This window comes from Ictidomys tridecemlineatus, chromosome 4 (assembly GCF_052094955.1).
Source record: "Ictidomys tridecemlineatus isolate mIctTri1 chromosome 4, mIctTri1.hap1, whole genome shotgun sequence".
Taxonomy (NCBI): Eukaryota; Metazoa; Chordata; class Mammalia; order Rodentia; family Sciuridae; genus Ictidomys; species Ictidomys tridecemlineatus.
In genome coordinates this window covers 73,425,467-73,440,635 of record NC_135480.1, presented here as the reverse complement: position 1 = coordinate 73,440,635, position 15,169 = coordinate 73,425,467, and the positions used below count along the sequence as shown (strand labels likewise).

General features: G+C 36.2%; 1 protein-coding gene across 1 annotated transcript in view; it reads right to left on the bottom strand.

Moving 5' to 3' along the window:
- Ccdc81 (coiled-coil domain containing 81) overlaps positions 1-12,289 on the bottom strand; it is a 39,223-nt gene extending 26,934 nt beyond the window's left edge. The window contains exons 1-3 of the mRNA XM_021725162.3: positions 11,860-12,289; positions 5,166-5,227; positions 3,658-3,811 (exon numbers count right to left, since the gene is read on the bottom strand). Of these exons, the coding sequence (XP_021580837.1) occupies positions 3,658-3,811; positions 5,166-5,227; positions 11,860-11,938 (295 nt within the window). The 5' untranslated portion in view covers positions 11,939-12,289. The remainder of the gene's footprint in view (positions 1-3,657; positions 3,812-5,165; positions 5,228-11,859) is intronic.
- Positions 12,290-15,169: the final 2,880 nt, after the last annotated feature.

The window sequence follows — 15,169 nt, the reverse complement described above, 5'->3', positions numbered from 1 at the left end:
AACTAACACAACAGGTTAACATATATTAATCAGTACAATTTTCCCAAAAAGTATACTGTTTTATCTTCAAAAGAAGAATAATTAGCTTTCTAAATATCACTCTAGACAAGCTTTTGGTTTCTTTCTAGAAGACAGCAATAATTGCTCAGCTTCATCAGAGTTTTCTCAAGTTTTCAGCCCCCTTATCTCCCAGGCCATGCTGCAGTAATATTTGCATATCTCCTTCAATTATCATACCATTTTTAAATGATTATAATATCTACAAAGTCTGTTTTGAAAAGATAGATTCAATAAAAGTTATCACACAAATGAAACTGGGTCATATATATATATATATATATATATATATATAACAGAGATAATCTCCAACTGGGTGACTTGAAGAAAGCTTTTCTTCCCTAATGATCCCATAATTGGCATTGCAAAAGAATAAGTTTATATCTAGTTTGAAAGGAAGCACAGGATCTATTTGACCTGAAGAGATGCAAGTCCCACAGTTAAGAAAAGGGGTAAAACCAAAAAAGCATCAAGATGATAAAGCCAAAGAGAGATAATAACAAGGCCCATTGATGGAGGAACAGGACAGAAATAAGATAATAATATTCTAAATGATCATTCTGTAAAAGCATGAATTAGATTTTCAAATGTCTAGTATTGCTGAGTGACAAGGGTTAAAGCTCTACAAAACATAAGCTTCACTATACTGGTGACTATATTGTGTCTCCCTCACAATTTAATAATTCTACTCTACCTCCCTCCATTTATTTCTGTTTTAAATATAAATTTCTTAAGAGAAAGCCAGATTTCCTGCCTCTGGATTCTCCCTCCACTCCCCTCACCTCTCTGCAATCTATCTTCCAATCTATCTCAGTAAAGACACTATCTCTCATGAGAGACAAGCCAAGGGATACTTGCAAATCTCATCTCTCCAGTCCTCTCTGTAACTCCTGATGCCTGCACTCTCTTTTTTCTCATACCTATGACATCACACTTGCTTCTCTGGTTTCCTTCTCCTTGGTCTCCTTTGCTAGCTTCTCTCCTCTTCTACTCCTTATTATACTTAGGGTTTGGGGTTTGGTTTATTAATTTATTTTACAGTATTTTGTTCGTATCTGTGTCATCTTATTTTATATCCTTTCTCCTAGGTAAACTTATTCAAATCTTGATCTCTGGTCTTCACCTATCTCCTAAGGTCTGGAATTATCTCTACCTAAATATCCCTAACAAGAATCAAAACTTAGCATGTCCCAAAGCAAATGCATTGTTTTATCCACCATCACCACCACCACCTGCCTTTCATCTTCATTTTCTATGGTGATTAACAGCATTAGCATCCATCTGTTCTCCAACCAAGAAATCAGTCGTCCTAAATACCACTCCACCTCTTGCTATCCATTTCTCTCAATCAGCCCTGTCTGTTCTACATCTGAAATGTCTCAGGAATAGAACCCCTCATTTCCCTCCTGATGTCACTCCCTCCATTCAAGCTTTTACCTTATTTCACCATAATCAAAAGAGCTACCTTCCCAAACTAAAAACTGGAACAAAACTGAAAATTCTCTGCTCAAAAACTTTCAATGGCTCTCAGTGCCTACAGGATAGATTCTTAAGTCCTTATAATAACACAACTAACCCCCCCTATATGCCATTTTTATCTTACTTCTCTCCTTCTGCTCCTACTCAGATATGCCCATTACTTCTTTAATGAGCTTTACTCTTTCCCATATTCTTGACTTGTTCACACCAGTCCTGGAACTGGAATATCTTCCCATAGCTTCTCTGCCAGCAAAAGCCTACTATCTTTTTTTTTTTTTTTTTTTTTAGTACTGGGGATTGAATACAGGGGCACTTTGCCACTGAATTACATCCCCAGACATTTTTGGTATTTATTTTGGGACAGGGTCTTGATAAGTTCCCAAGGCTTTACTTGAACTTGTGGTCCTCTTGCCTCAGCGTCATGAGTCACTGGGATTACAAGTATGGATCACCACACCCCACCATCTTTTAAGCCTCCTCACATGTCATCTTAAACCATGCTTCCCCAAGCAAAGCTGGGCATGATCTCTTCTGGGCTCCTATAGTGTCCAATCCCTTTCTGATCAGTGCTGCTCCCTGATCCTGGTGCTGGGGATTGAACTCAGCATTCTACTACTGAGCTACATCCCTAGTCCAGTGCTGCTTTTATAGCATTTAATCATGCTGCATCATTTGCTAGTATATACTTATTAGCTATGATAAGACCTTGAGTGCTTCAAAGCAAAAACTACATCTTACTAATCATTAAAAACAAGTAGATGTTTGATTAGTTATCTGATTGATGATAAGGAATCCTAACACCAAAGCTAAACTGTAGACAGGAATGTTCCTTTGAATGACTTCAGTTCATTACATTTCATTAATTCCAAAATTCTTCACCCTCTAAAAAAATTAATTCTAAAAAAGTTAATTTTTTCACTATATTAAAATATCAAAGATGGAAAATAAGTTCTAAATCTAAGGCACCATTGTTTTTGCAAAAAAAAAAAAAAAAAAGAAGAAGAAGAAGAAAAGGAAAAAATGACTTTATCTTCAATTCCTTTGGTAGGTTTTTGATGAAATATATTTCTTCTGTTATAAATTTTAGGCAAAAATGGCTTTAAAGTTTATCAAACCCACTATAGTGAATATATTCTAAGTACAGTGTGTCGGTATTTTGTTTTTTCATCAGGAAAGCCATATATTGAAAATTATAATTTTCAGAAAGTTATAGTTTTTCACCTCTGCCACGGGGGATAGAACACATCTCCGTTTATCCATCTCTGAGTCTGATGCAGGAGGAGATAATAAGTGAGGTCAAAAGGAACACAGCTAGGAATCAAGAAGTAAGCCCCAAAGTTTGCTAACCAATCATGGCATGACACCCACATGCTACAGCTAGATACTGTCCTGTGGCAGGGATTATGTCTTTTTTGTTTACCATTATAGCTCAAGCACCTGCAACAAGGCTTGATCCATAGTTGGCGCTCAGTAAATGTTTGCAGAAGGAAGACTGTTTTTTTGGTTTGGTTGGTTAGTTTTGTTTTATTTTTGTTGTTTGCAGTCCTAGGGATTGAACCCAGGACTTCACACATGCCAGGAAAGTGCTCTCCCACTGAGTTACAGTCCTAGCCCCCAGAAGGTTGGATTTCAGGATATAAAAAAGGTATAGAAGGTATGCATAAAATATGGAATTATTCAACTTCTAAATTTGTATAACAATAATTTAAGTTATATATGATAGAAGCACATTTATTTAACTTTTTCACAGCTAATACTGACTCTAATTCTGCCAACTGGAGACCCTAATTAAATTTCTCTTTATTATAACCACTCTACATTTCTTTGGATCTGAAATACAAATAAGAGTCTATACAACTCTGTGGCATGGTTTTCAGGTAAATTTGCCTTCATATCCCATCACCTATTCTCATACCTGCCCCTTAAGTTACTGGGGTTTAAAATGACCTGCAGAAAGACACTATCATATTCCCATCCCAGTCACTACCAAAGGTACCATGTGAAATGTGAGTCCCTCAAAACTAGAAACCAATGAAGCAGCACTGGCCAAGCTTTGCTCTTTCATTTTTATCCCAGGCCAATAACATTCTGGGAAAGTCTTAAATATTAATATGATTTTACCAGGAGAATAAACTTTGTTTTGACTGAGCCCATGAGTCTGCAATAACTTCTCTGTCATGATAAACACAGGCCTCTGAATTAGAATAAACTTGTTTCCCATTTCAAGCTTTTGTCTCGTGAAAGTGAAAGTTCCAAATCCTGAAATATGAACCCCCTAAAAGAAAGAAAGAAGAGGGAAAAAAGCAACAAACAATTAATTGAAGGAGTAAAGAAAAATAGTCCTACTGTATCCAAACTCATGAAGAGAATTTAAGCTTAGGCCTTAAAAATCCAATAATCTCTACAACCCTTATAGCAGCTGTAGCATTTTAAGATTCTAAATTTCCAAATAAATTTAGTCTAAAGTGTAAATATATTGATCCATAATGTTTTTCAGACATCAGATGTCTCATCTCCATATCATGAAAAGACTGTGAGGATTATGAAAAATTGCATAAAGCCATAGCTTTTTGAAATCTATATCTAAAATTACTCTTGTCCTAAATTGGTATGACTTTTAAATTTTAATCACTTGCCATTTAAGGGGGCATGAGAATCTCTGCTTCTCATTCTTTCAGATTTGATGTCTCCCACTTAAAAGCAGACAACCAAGCATTCAAGGCATATGCTACAATGTAGTGTGGTCTTGGCTGACAGATAGTAGCAAATGTTTTTGGCCCTCAAACTAGGTTTTCTATCTCTAGGGAGATAATATACATCTAGGATTACAAACTCTACTGCCTGCGGGAGTCATAAAAGAATGCAAAGGAGTCTAACTAGCCAGCCAGGGGACTGGAGGTGTGGAGTGTAGGCCTTATCTGAAGGGGAGAGTCCATCATGGGCTCCAGCCAAGTGTCATCTGCAGGAATGGAAGACTGCTGCTGTTAAATCTACTGATTTTCAAGAAAAGGGAGGGGAGAATTCAACAATTTATATAAACTCTCCAAATTTTAAATGATGATAAGTAATTCAAATTCTAAACCAAATAATAATAATAATAATAAATTTGAAGAGTAATTCATCCATTGGCTCTAATAAAGTTCCACAGCTTCCTCCCAAAACTTTTGTCAGTTCCATGGCTTCCAAACCCAACCTGACAGGAGGAAGTAGTCTAGCCCTGGGCAAAGTTTCTTATTTTGGGCAAGTTTTGTTTCTGAATGTCTTCATGTATTTCAATTAAAATCCTTCCCTGTAAGGAAGCAAGATAAGAAACATTATATCCTTCCACAGCTGTGTGGGAACTATCAGGTCACAAACAGCACAGGTCTAGTTTTACACAAACCCAGTCTGATTGGCATTATACGTTGTATCACTAGAACAGCAGAACTTAAAAAATCATTACCTAGGAAAAAAATCCACATTTGTTAAACCTACTCTCCACAAGCCCTAAGTGTGAACATCACAAAATCACAGCAATGACAGTTAAACTGGGTGGCTCTGAAGCCTACTTTTATACCACTCCCGGCAAATTATGCAAGACTACGTAAGGAAGAGCCTTCAAATCCCGACATTAAAAGTATAATTCCTACCTTGTGCAAGGCTAGCTGCCGCTCCACAAACTCTGAAACATTCCCCCAAATAGTAGAGACTTCTGAAATTCAAAAGAAACCAAAATACTTTGTGAGCACCATGTGATAGGATCTTAGTGCTAACAAATAAAGCATAAATATGAAATGCAGAATCAAATGACAGTAATTCCTAATTAATCTAGAATTAACAGAAAATAAAGTCAGTCTCCAAAGTTAGTTTGCCTAATAACTCATGCTCACCCTTTAGGTGTGATTTTAATAACAAAACAATAATAATACTATAGATTTTTTTAAAGAAAATTTTTCTGGCATAAAGGAAACTTAGTCACACATTTCCTTTTATCCTAAAAATGAAGTTAACCAACCATAATCTAGTTTTTTCTCAATGACTCATTCAAAAAAATGCTCATTATATGTCCACTCTGCTATCTAATTAATATAAAAAGTTATTCTCATATCATTCTATAGCTTTTTTTTTTTTTTGAGAATTAGGCCAAGGGCCACTTAGTCAAGAATGGCTGTCATCTGTGTATTAACTGTGCCTACACTTCTACTTTTGTTAGATTCTCCAATCTAGTGTACATCTCATTTTTTACAGTGAAACTGCCAGCTCTCACTTTTCTCTACTGCTAGTGCTCTGCAGACCCCCTGCCACGTTCTAATTCACTGCTTTTAGTCTGCTGTATTCTGAAAATAACAATATACTAATATTATGTCTAGAATAATACTTTTTAAAAAACAGACCTTGAAGAAGGGCCCAAGGGATTTGCTTTAAGTTAATGGGTAGATTTTGCACTATCTACTATGATCAGAAAGACACCTTCTATGTTTATTTTCTTGTCTCATGTTGTGGTTTTAAAAAACTGTGGTAGAAAATAGGTAGTTACCAATAACTATAATGTTAATGAGCAATATAAATATATGCTCTGGATGTGTTTAAAAATTTGGAAAATTATGTCTATGTTGACATCTCCATTTCCAAATATAGACTTGTGCTTATTAAAGACACTTTCCAATGATGAACTTTACGTGAATCTAGAGTATTACGTTTTAATCCTCAAAGTAGAAGATCAAGAAAGGTGACATTCACCAGACTGCCACTTTGAGACATGCATGAAGTTGGTGACAAAAGCCAATTCTTTCCTCACTTTGACAACTGCTTGATTTATTGGTATCATTTTTTTCCTTACTGGTTTAAACCACTAATTAAAGCAGGGAAATTGCAACCTTTTAATCCTAGCAAATAAAGGTAATAAATATTTTCATTATTATGCTAGGGAAGGGGCAGGTTAACTGGATGAGAAGTAGCAGTTACTCTCATGGGAATAAGTTTGATGTTGGAAATGTAATCACCCGCCAATGAAACCAGGGCTGCATGCCACAGCGAGCACAAGGGCAAAGATCCTGCCCTTCCTCTAAATCTTGGATGTGTAGTTTCTATAACTAGGTGTTTCCCACACTCTGTTCACCCTACTGCTTTCCCCACTCCTGCCTGCCCCTGTAGCCAAAAGAATTCTCCTGCTGGCTGCTAAGAACTAAGAAGGTCTTTCAACCAGGCCAAACTGTATACTGGGTTATAATTTTTATTCTAACCAAAAATGTCATTAATTCACTAATAAAAATCTCAGTATCCAGATTTACTCAGAGAATTTTCAAAGTTATTAAGTCAAAACTTAAAGTTTATGACTAAAAGTCTTTCACCTAGACATGAAGCTCAGATTTCAGGAAGCTAACAACAGAAGAAATGACTTATTAAGGCCAGGAGAAACTGTATAGTTTGCAACCAAACCCTAATGAAAAGAATTACTAAGCTTTTCATTTGTATGATTTGTTTAAGTTCCCCCTTAATGTTTTACTCCATGAAATATAAAAGGCAAAGTTGTACAAAAGCAGACTTAATTGTTTTAACTGAAATTTGTTATTTTTTCACTGAACAAAAAAGGAAAACGTGCATCCACACTCTCCTTAGGAAGTTTTTGACCCCTATAATTCAATTGTGATAGATTTGTAAATTATATAGATGGTGATTTATTCTTACACTCCAAATTTTCAGAGAGGACATTACTAAGTCTCAAAATGAAAAGAATCTCAACCCAGTCTAAAAAGCAAATTAAATAAGATACTACTCTTTTATATTTTAAGGAAAGCTGGATTTCTTATTTGTTTTAATCATGAAATACCAAAATTCACTGTTATAGAGAACTATTTCTTACATATACCTTTCTGCATTCAATTCAACCTTCATTTCACTTCAAATTCTAAATAGTTTATAGACTCAAACCATATTTTCAATCACAATGACAAGTATCTTATCATTATAAAGTGGACTAAGCATATATTATGTAAATTGAAAAATAACATATGCCAGAATAGATATTAATATCAAAAATTTTTAAATATCAAAAATTAAAATACAATCATCTTCTAAAATTAAAATATTCATGTAAAAACAGAACAAAATATTCAATAATATTAAATACTACGTCACAGAGCATAGTACAAAGGAAAGAGCCATATGCTCCATGTTAGGCCTAAGCCTTCCTGCCTCTGTGGAATTAATGGTTTCACTCAGTTTACATTTGTAAAATCATGACAGGACCTTGTAAGCACTATAATTACATAATATTGAACTTTGGTGAAACACAAAAGTAGTTGGAATACACAGTGAAGAACAAATGCAATGATGAAGTTCATTCATATTTTGCTGAGGTTTAGAGTTTATCTTCCTCTCTTTACAATGCACCATTTGTGGAATATTAACACAGTTATTTTGATTTCAGCTCTGTCATACATCCAATAAAGCCCTTGCTAAAATCACCACTGGTCAATAAATTCAATGAGCATGTTGATTGTTCATCTCTTCTGATTCCCTTCATCAGGTCTGACACTATTGATCACTCCCCTCCTTTAAGCAAACCTCCTTTTGACTGTCATGACATACTGTCTCCCGGGTTTCCTCTTACCTCTCTGGCTATTTCTTCTCAGTCTACTTTTTAGACTTATCCTCCTCAAGGATGATCCATTAAATGATGAGGTTTTTCAAACTAGGACCCTAGGCTGCTTTAGACATTCTGCTTAAGCTTTCACATCCATGCCCAGTATGATTCCCAAATGTTTATTTATAAGTCCAGATTCCTCAAACCCCTATCTCTAAGGTTATGAACTTGTGTATTTGATCCAACTACATACTTGGGCAGCCCACAAAGTCCCTTCAACTTGTCCAAAATAAGGATCCTTGTCTACAAGAAACCCACTTTAAAGACATAGATTAAAAGTAAATGTATAGTATTATGTCAAAATATACTCTACTGTCATGTATATCTAAAAAGAAAGAATAAAAGTAAATAGCACTAAGTCAAAAAAGAAGTAAATGAATAGATAAAAATAGATCATGCTAACACTAATCAAGAGAAAATAAGTAACTATTAATTTCAGATGGAGAAGACTTCAAATCTAAGAAAGCTATAAGGGATAAAGAAGAGCATTATATAATAACAAGGTCAATCATTCAAGAACATATAATAATCCTTAATATGCATTTACCTAAAAACAGAACATCAAATTATATAAGGCAAAACCTAAAAAAACTGTAAAGAGCAAAAGATTAATCCACTTTTGTGCTAGGAGATTTTGAATCTCTTCTATCAGAAATGGACAGAACCAGCTGGGTGAGGTAGCACACACCTATAATCCCAGTTACTTGGAAGGCTAGAACAGGAAGATGGCAAATTTAGCAAGGCTAGCCTCAGCAAATTAGCAAGATCCTCAGAAATTGAGTGAGGCCATAAACAACAGTGAGACCTTGTTTCAAAATATAAAACAATGGCTGGGTTTGTGGCTTGGTGGTGAAGCACTTGCCTAGCATGTTCGAGGCCCTGGGTTCTATTCTCAGCACCACAAATAAATAAATAAAATAAAGGTCTATTGACAACTGAATCTTTTTTAGATTTTAATTAGGTATATATGACAGCAGAATGCATTTTGGTTCATTGTACAAAATTGCAGCACAACTTTATATTTCTATGGCTGTACACAATGTAGTATCGCACTATATGTGCAGTCATACATGAATCTAGAGTAATGATGACCATCTCATTGCAGCATCTTTCCTATCCCCATGTCCCTTTCCCACCCCTCCCTCCCCTTTGCCCAAAGTTCCTCTATTTTTCCCTTGTCCCCCACCATTATGGATCAGCATCCACTTATCAAAGAGTACATTCCGCCTTTGGCTTTTGGGGATTAGCATACTTCACTTTAGCATGATATTCTCCAACTCCATCCATTTACCTGCAAATGCTATGATTTTATTGTATTTTAATTCTGGGTAATATTCCATTGTGTATATATGCTACACTTTCTTTATCCATTCATCTATTGAAGGGCATCTAGATTGCTTCCACAGCTTAGCTATTGTGAATTGAGCTGCTATAAACATTGGTATAGCTGTGTCCCTGTAGTATGCTGTAGTATCCTTTGGGTATAGACCAAGGAGTGGGTTAGCTGGTCAAATGGTGGTTCCATTTCAAGTTTTCTAAGGAATCTCCATGCTGCTTTCCAGATTTTTTTTAATTTAATTTTTTAAATAAACAAATAATAAAATAAAAACAAAAAGGGCTGGAGATGTAATTCAGTAGTAAAGTGCTACTGGATTAAATCCCCAGTACAACAACAACAACAACAAAATGAGCTACCACCACACACACCGAATAAAATAACCTAAATCTAGAATATTGTGATAGTAAATGCTGGTACTGATGTGGAACAACAGAAATTTTAACTGATTGCTGCTGGAGTGCAACATGGTACAAACCCTTTGGAAGTCAGCCTGGCAATTTTTTTATTCTCTTACCAAACATTCTAGCAATCATCCTTCTTGGTATTTAGCTAAATGAACTGAAAACGAATATCCACACAAAATCCTACACACAGATGTTTATGGTTGCCAAAACTTGGAAGCAACCAAGATGCCTTACAACTGGCAAATGGATAAAACTGTACTGCATTTGGGTGACCAAATATTATTCAATACTAAAAAGAAACGAGCTAGTAAGCCATGAAAAGACATGAAGGGAATTTAAATGTATATTGCTAAATGAAAGAAGCCAGTTTTAAAAGGCTACATACTATATGATTCAAACTATATAACTTTTTGAAAAAAAGGACAAACTATGGAGACAATAGAAAGATCAGTGGGCGCCAGGAATTGGAGGCTGGGGTAGGGATGAATAGGCAGAACACAGAGGACTTTGAGGTCAGTGGAAAGCCTCTATATGACACTCTAATGATGGATACAAGTCATCTTACATTTGTCCAGACCCATAGAATGTATAAGACTGAACCTGACTATGATGTATCAATGTAGGCTCATCAGTTTAAACAATTGCACCACTTTGGGGGATGATGATAACCCAGGAAACTATACATGTACAGGGATAGAGGGATGGGAGAAATCTCTGTACCTTCCTCTAAATTTTGAAAATTTTGCTTCAAAGTTAAAGCTGTTTTTAAAAACAGACTAAAAAATAAAAGATTTAGAGCTGGAGGAGTAGACCAGTGGTACAGTGGTACAATACTTGTAAGGCTCTGAGTTCAATCTCCAGAACTGAGGTGGGCTGGGGGGACTTCTTATTGTACCATTTTTCCTCTTCATAGCACTTTCCTCAAATGTAAATACACATTTATTTGTATGATTATTTGATTAGTGTGTACCTTCCTCACTAGATTGTAAATTTCAAGATTTTTAGTCAACATCAGTTCTCTAGTGCTCAGTACATAAATAGGATTTCAAAAAAGTATACACACATATATATAATTTATAAATATGGCAAATATTTTAAATCCAAATACTATCTTTAATACTTCTCTTAGAATTATTTTGATGGGAAAAATTAGGAGTAATTCAGGAGAAGGAAAAAGAAGAATAATTCATGACCATTTATTTGGTCCCCTAAAATCATTTGGTTAAAATCTAGACAATATGTCTAAGTTACACTGGCTTGATAATAATAATAGCTTCCACTTCTGGAACATCTTTCTTCCAAAGGGCTCCTATGGCTTACAGACAGATCTCAAAGTCTACTTTGAGGCAACTAAGAAACTACAGTAAAAACAGATTGTGTTGCCACTGACCAAGTTTGGAGAGTCTTCTATGAAAAGCTGCCCAGATCCCCTTTCAAACAGTTATCAAATATTTTTTATGATCATTTCATTTTCATAACAAAATTGCAAGATGTCAAGGACAGCAAAAGCAATGGTGCCTTTGCATGAACTCTGAAAAGGAGCCATCTAAAAGTTCCTGTGCAACAATTTTTCTCTAGGTATCCACAAGGGTTTCCATCTGTCCCAGTAGATGAAATGGGATGGTTGTTTTTAGCTAGCATTTTATTTGTGGTAGTTCACTAGCAAAATACTGTGTGTGTGTGTGTATGTGTGTGTGTGTGTAAAATACATATAAATATGTATTATTTCGTTTAATCAAAACCCTCATCTGCCTCCATTCCCTGCTTACGACAGCCAATTTAAAAATAAACAAATGGTTAATGTGATACCTAGCTAGTTAACAAAGTAACCTCGCCACTCCAAGTCAGGCTGGAGCCAGGGAATAGAAAAATAAGTATTCCACCTCACCACGACCCCACGCCCCAAAACAGGTGAAGGTCCAGGGTGTCCAGAGTCCCCACCCCAAGCCTCTTACCCTCCTGGCTCAGCAAGGGCAGCGTGGGCAGCACCTGCCTGCTCAGGTCCTGAAGATCAGGAATGATAGTGTCCAACATCCTCAGTTCCCAATCAACTCGATACTGGGTCCCTGATTGGTCTCTTTTCTTCCTTCGTGATATGGAGTTTGTACCAAAATGATTTTCCCACCCCTTCAGCCCTTTCTCCCCGGAGCTTAGGATATGCTTTAAAAATAAAAATTTCCAAAATCTTGAACTTCGCTGACTCTTTTCCTTTGTGTCAACTTAAACGTTGCTTCTCGCTGTCTCTGCCCCTGATCTGGCCCTCAGGCTGCTCCCACCACAAAAAGCAGAAAGGCAGCCCGGCGCTGAGCCAAGGGTGTGGGAATCCGCGCCCACCCGAACCGTGACGAACACCGTGAGAGGGTGGGCGGGAGCCTGGAGCAGGAGAGGCCGGGCTGAGCCGAGGGAAGAGCGCGTCGCTAGGACACGACAAAGGCTCGGCCCCGCCCCCTAATGTGAGCCGGCCTCTAGGTTGCCCGGTAATTCCGGAGCTCGAGGAAGCGAGAAGGGAAAGAAACTTAATTTTTAACTTTGTTTTTTCCCTCCTTTTCTTACCCCGGCAGCGAAGAGCCTTCATGGTTAAGGTGGTCACTTTCTTAACCAACGTGGACAAATCTGGGAAAGCCACTGGTCAAGAGCGATGTGCATTCGAGTTGCCAGATCTGCCATGAGAATTTGTTTCTTGGTTTTATTTTTTGCTGGGCTCCCCTCTTAGGAAATAGAAAGTTGGAGAACTGAGGAAAAAGAAGTTACCTTTTTCTTCTTCTTCTTCTTCTTTTTTTTTTTTTTCCTTCTCTAGAACTCTTCCTAGAGAATTATGTTTATGCTCTTGGCTCTGCTGATATCACAGAGTGAACCTACCCAAATAAACCCCATCCAAGTGAAGAGATAGAGCACTATCAGTACCACAGAAGTGCAGCTCCATTTTCCCATCCAATCATTATCCCAACAAATACTATAGATTGGCTTTGCCAGCATTTGAAATTTGGAAATCACATAGCAGGGACTCTTTTGTGTCCGGCTCTGTCGCTTATGTTGTGAGACTCATCCATAGTTTGGGTTGTTTTTTGTTGTTGTTGTTGTTGTTGTTGTTGTTGTTGTTTTGTTTTGTTGTAGGAGCAATTTGTTCATTTTCACTTTTCATATTATTTCTTTGTGTGAATAGACACAATTTACTTATTCCACTGTAAGAGGCACCGTAGTTGTTTCCATCTGGGGCTATTAAGAATATTGCAGCTGCAATAAAACTTTTGATGAATATATGTACTCATCTTGGATGTGTACACAACTAGTAGATTGGTGGGTCAAAGAAAATGCATGTGACCAATTTTAATAGATAATGCCAAGCAGATTTCCACATTAATTGTTATGAAGGCAGGAGGAAGAACTGCTGGAACACAGTGCAGACAGAGACCAGGAATGGGCAAGAAAGCCCCACAAAATAAAAATTGTTCCACATTCTCCACCATTTAAAAATTTTTCATCACACTTCCATATAAGGAAAAACAAACAAAAAAAGGTTGCTTTAGAGCCTAGGAAACAATCAGGTTTTCATGTAAATATTGTCAATCTCAATATTACTTAATTTTCTAGGAATTCAAAATCAAAGTTCTCCACTATTTAGGAAAATTGTATCATCACCTTCAATGAGGCTGGTGGTGGATCAATAGCTCACACACCCAAACCAGGCTGCATTTGTAGCTGTTGTACTCATAGGATTCTTCTGTAGATATAAGCTTGGGTGACATAATTATACCTCCCAGTATATGCATACTTGGACAAACACATGATATATAATCATCATCATTATATATATATGGATATTAATATATATCCTTTAATTTTTCTATTGTGCTAGAATTATGGTTTTATGTTCATCTTTAAACAATATGAATAAACTATATCGCTCATAAACCTCATTTCAGGATAATAAAAAGGCCTTAAAATTTTTTAAATATTTTTTAGTTGTAGATGGACACAATGCCTTTATTTATTTTTTCATGTTGTGCTGAGGATCAAACCCAGTGCCTCACACGTGCTAGATGAGCACTCTACCACTGAGTCACAAACCCAGCCTTAAGATGGTTTTTATAAAAAAAAAATAGTCCCTGGGTCTAATAGGACTGAGAACTTCTCTGATAGAAAATGCAGACTACAACTCAGCCACTTTCTCTAACTTGGTTAAGAAGATCAGAACTAAGTTTTTGAGTTTCACTCAAATTAGTTTCTTGATAATCTAATTTCCTCCCATTCTCCCTTTTAAAACCTAACTTTTGTCCTATAGTATGTTGATGATGTTTTGTCTTCACATGTTTTCAGAGTAGACTTTCTCAAATCCTTTAAGGAAATAAGCAGAAAATATTGTCCAAAGAATCAGCAGCAAAGCAGTGGACAAAATCTTTTCTGATTATTGTCTTGAGAGCAATTACTAAGCTAGATAGTTTGTTTTATTTTTTTATCTATCTGTTTATTTATTTTATACAGGGGATTGAACCAAGAGGTTCTTTACCACTGAGCAACATCCCCAGCCCTCTTTATTTTTTATTTTGAGACAGGGTCTCACTAAATTGCTTACAGCCTCGCTAAATTGCTGAGACTGGCCTTGAACTTGCAATCCTCCTGCCTCAACCTCCTGAGTCACTGGGATTACAGTCATGCACCACTATACACACAGCAAGCCACTTAATTTTGAGTGTCAATATAAGACTTATTGTTCTACATTAAGATAATAATGGAAATATAACACTATGTTAGTTTTCTTAAATTATATTGTGAATTAAATATGGTGATAGCATTTTTAGTCTCTAGAAATGTTGTCTTCAGTTTCAGAAGATAGCTATTAATGCTAATAATTGTAGATGGCAAAGGAGGCTCTAAAAATAGTAAAGATAAAGACTTTTCTTCCAAGGTCCTTTTTTTTTCCTTAATTGTCTCTTGATAATAGAGGTTATGGAGACATATATGATCATGTTTACTAGCAACTTCCAAGGATCTGTAAATCTTACATATCCTGAAAATACATACCTTTCAGTGGTAAGAAAGCTCAAATGAACTGTGCAATTCCATGGAGGTGAATATTCTCTTTGAATATACTTGCACAATTCATACAAATATATATGTATATGCAATATTGTTTGGCATGTAAAACCTTAGAATTAATCTGTCACAGAGATGTTAGTTAGCTTTCTGTCATTGTGACAAACTACCTGAGATACACAACTTATAAGAAGGAAAGATTTTCTTTTTGTCTCATGGTAGCTACCTGAG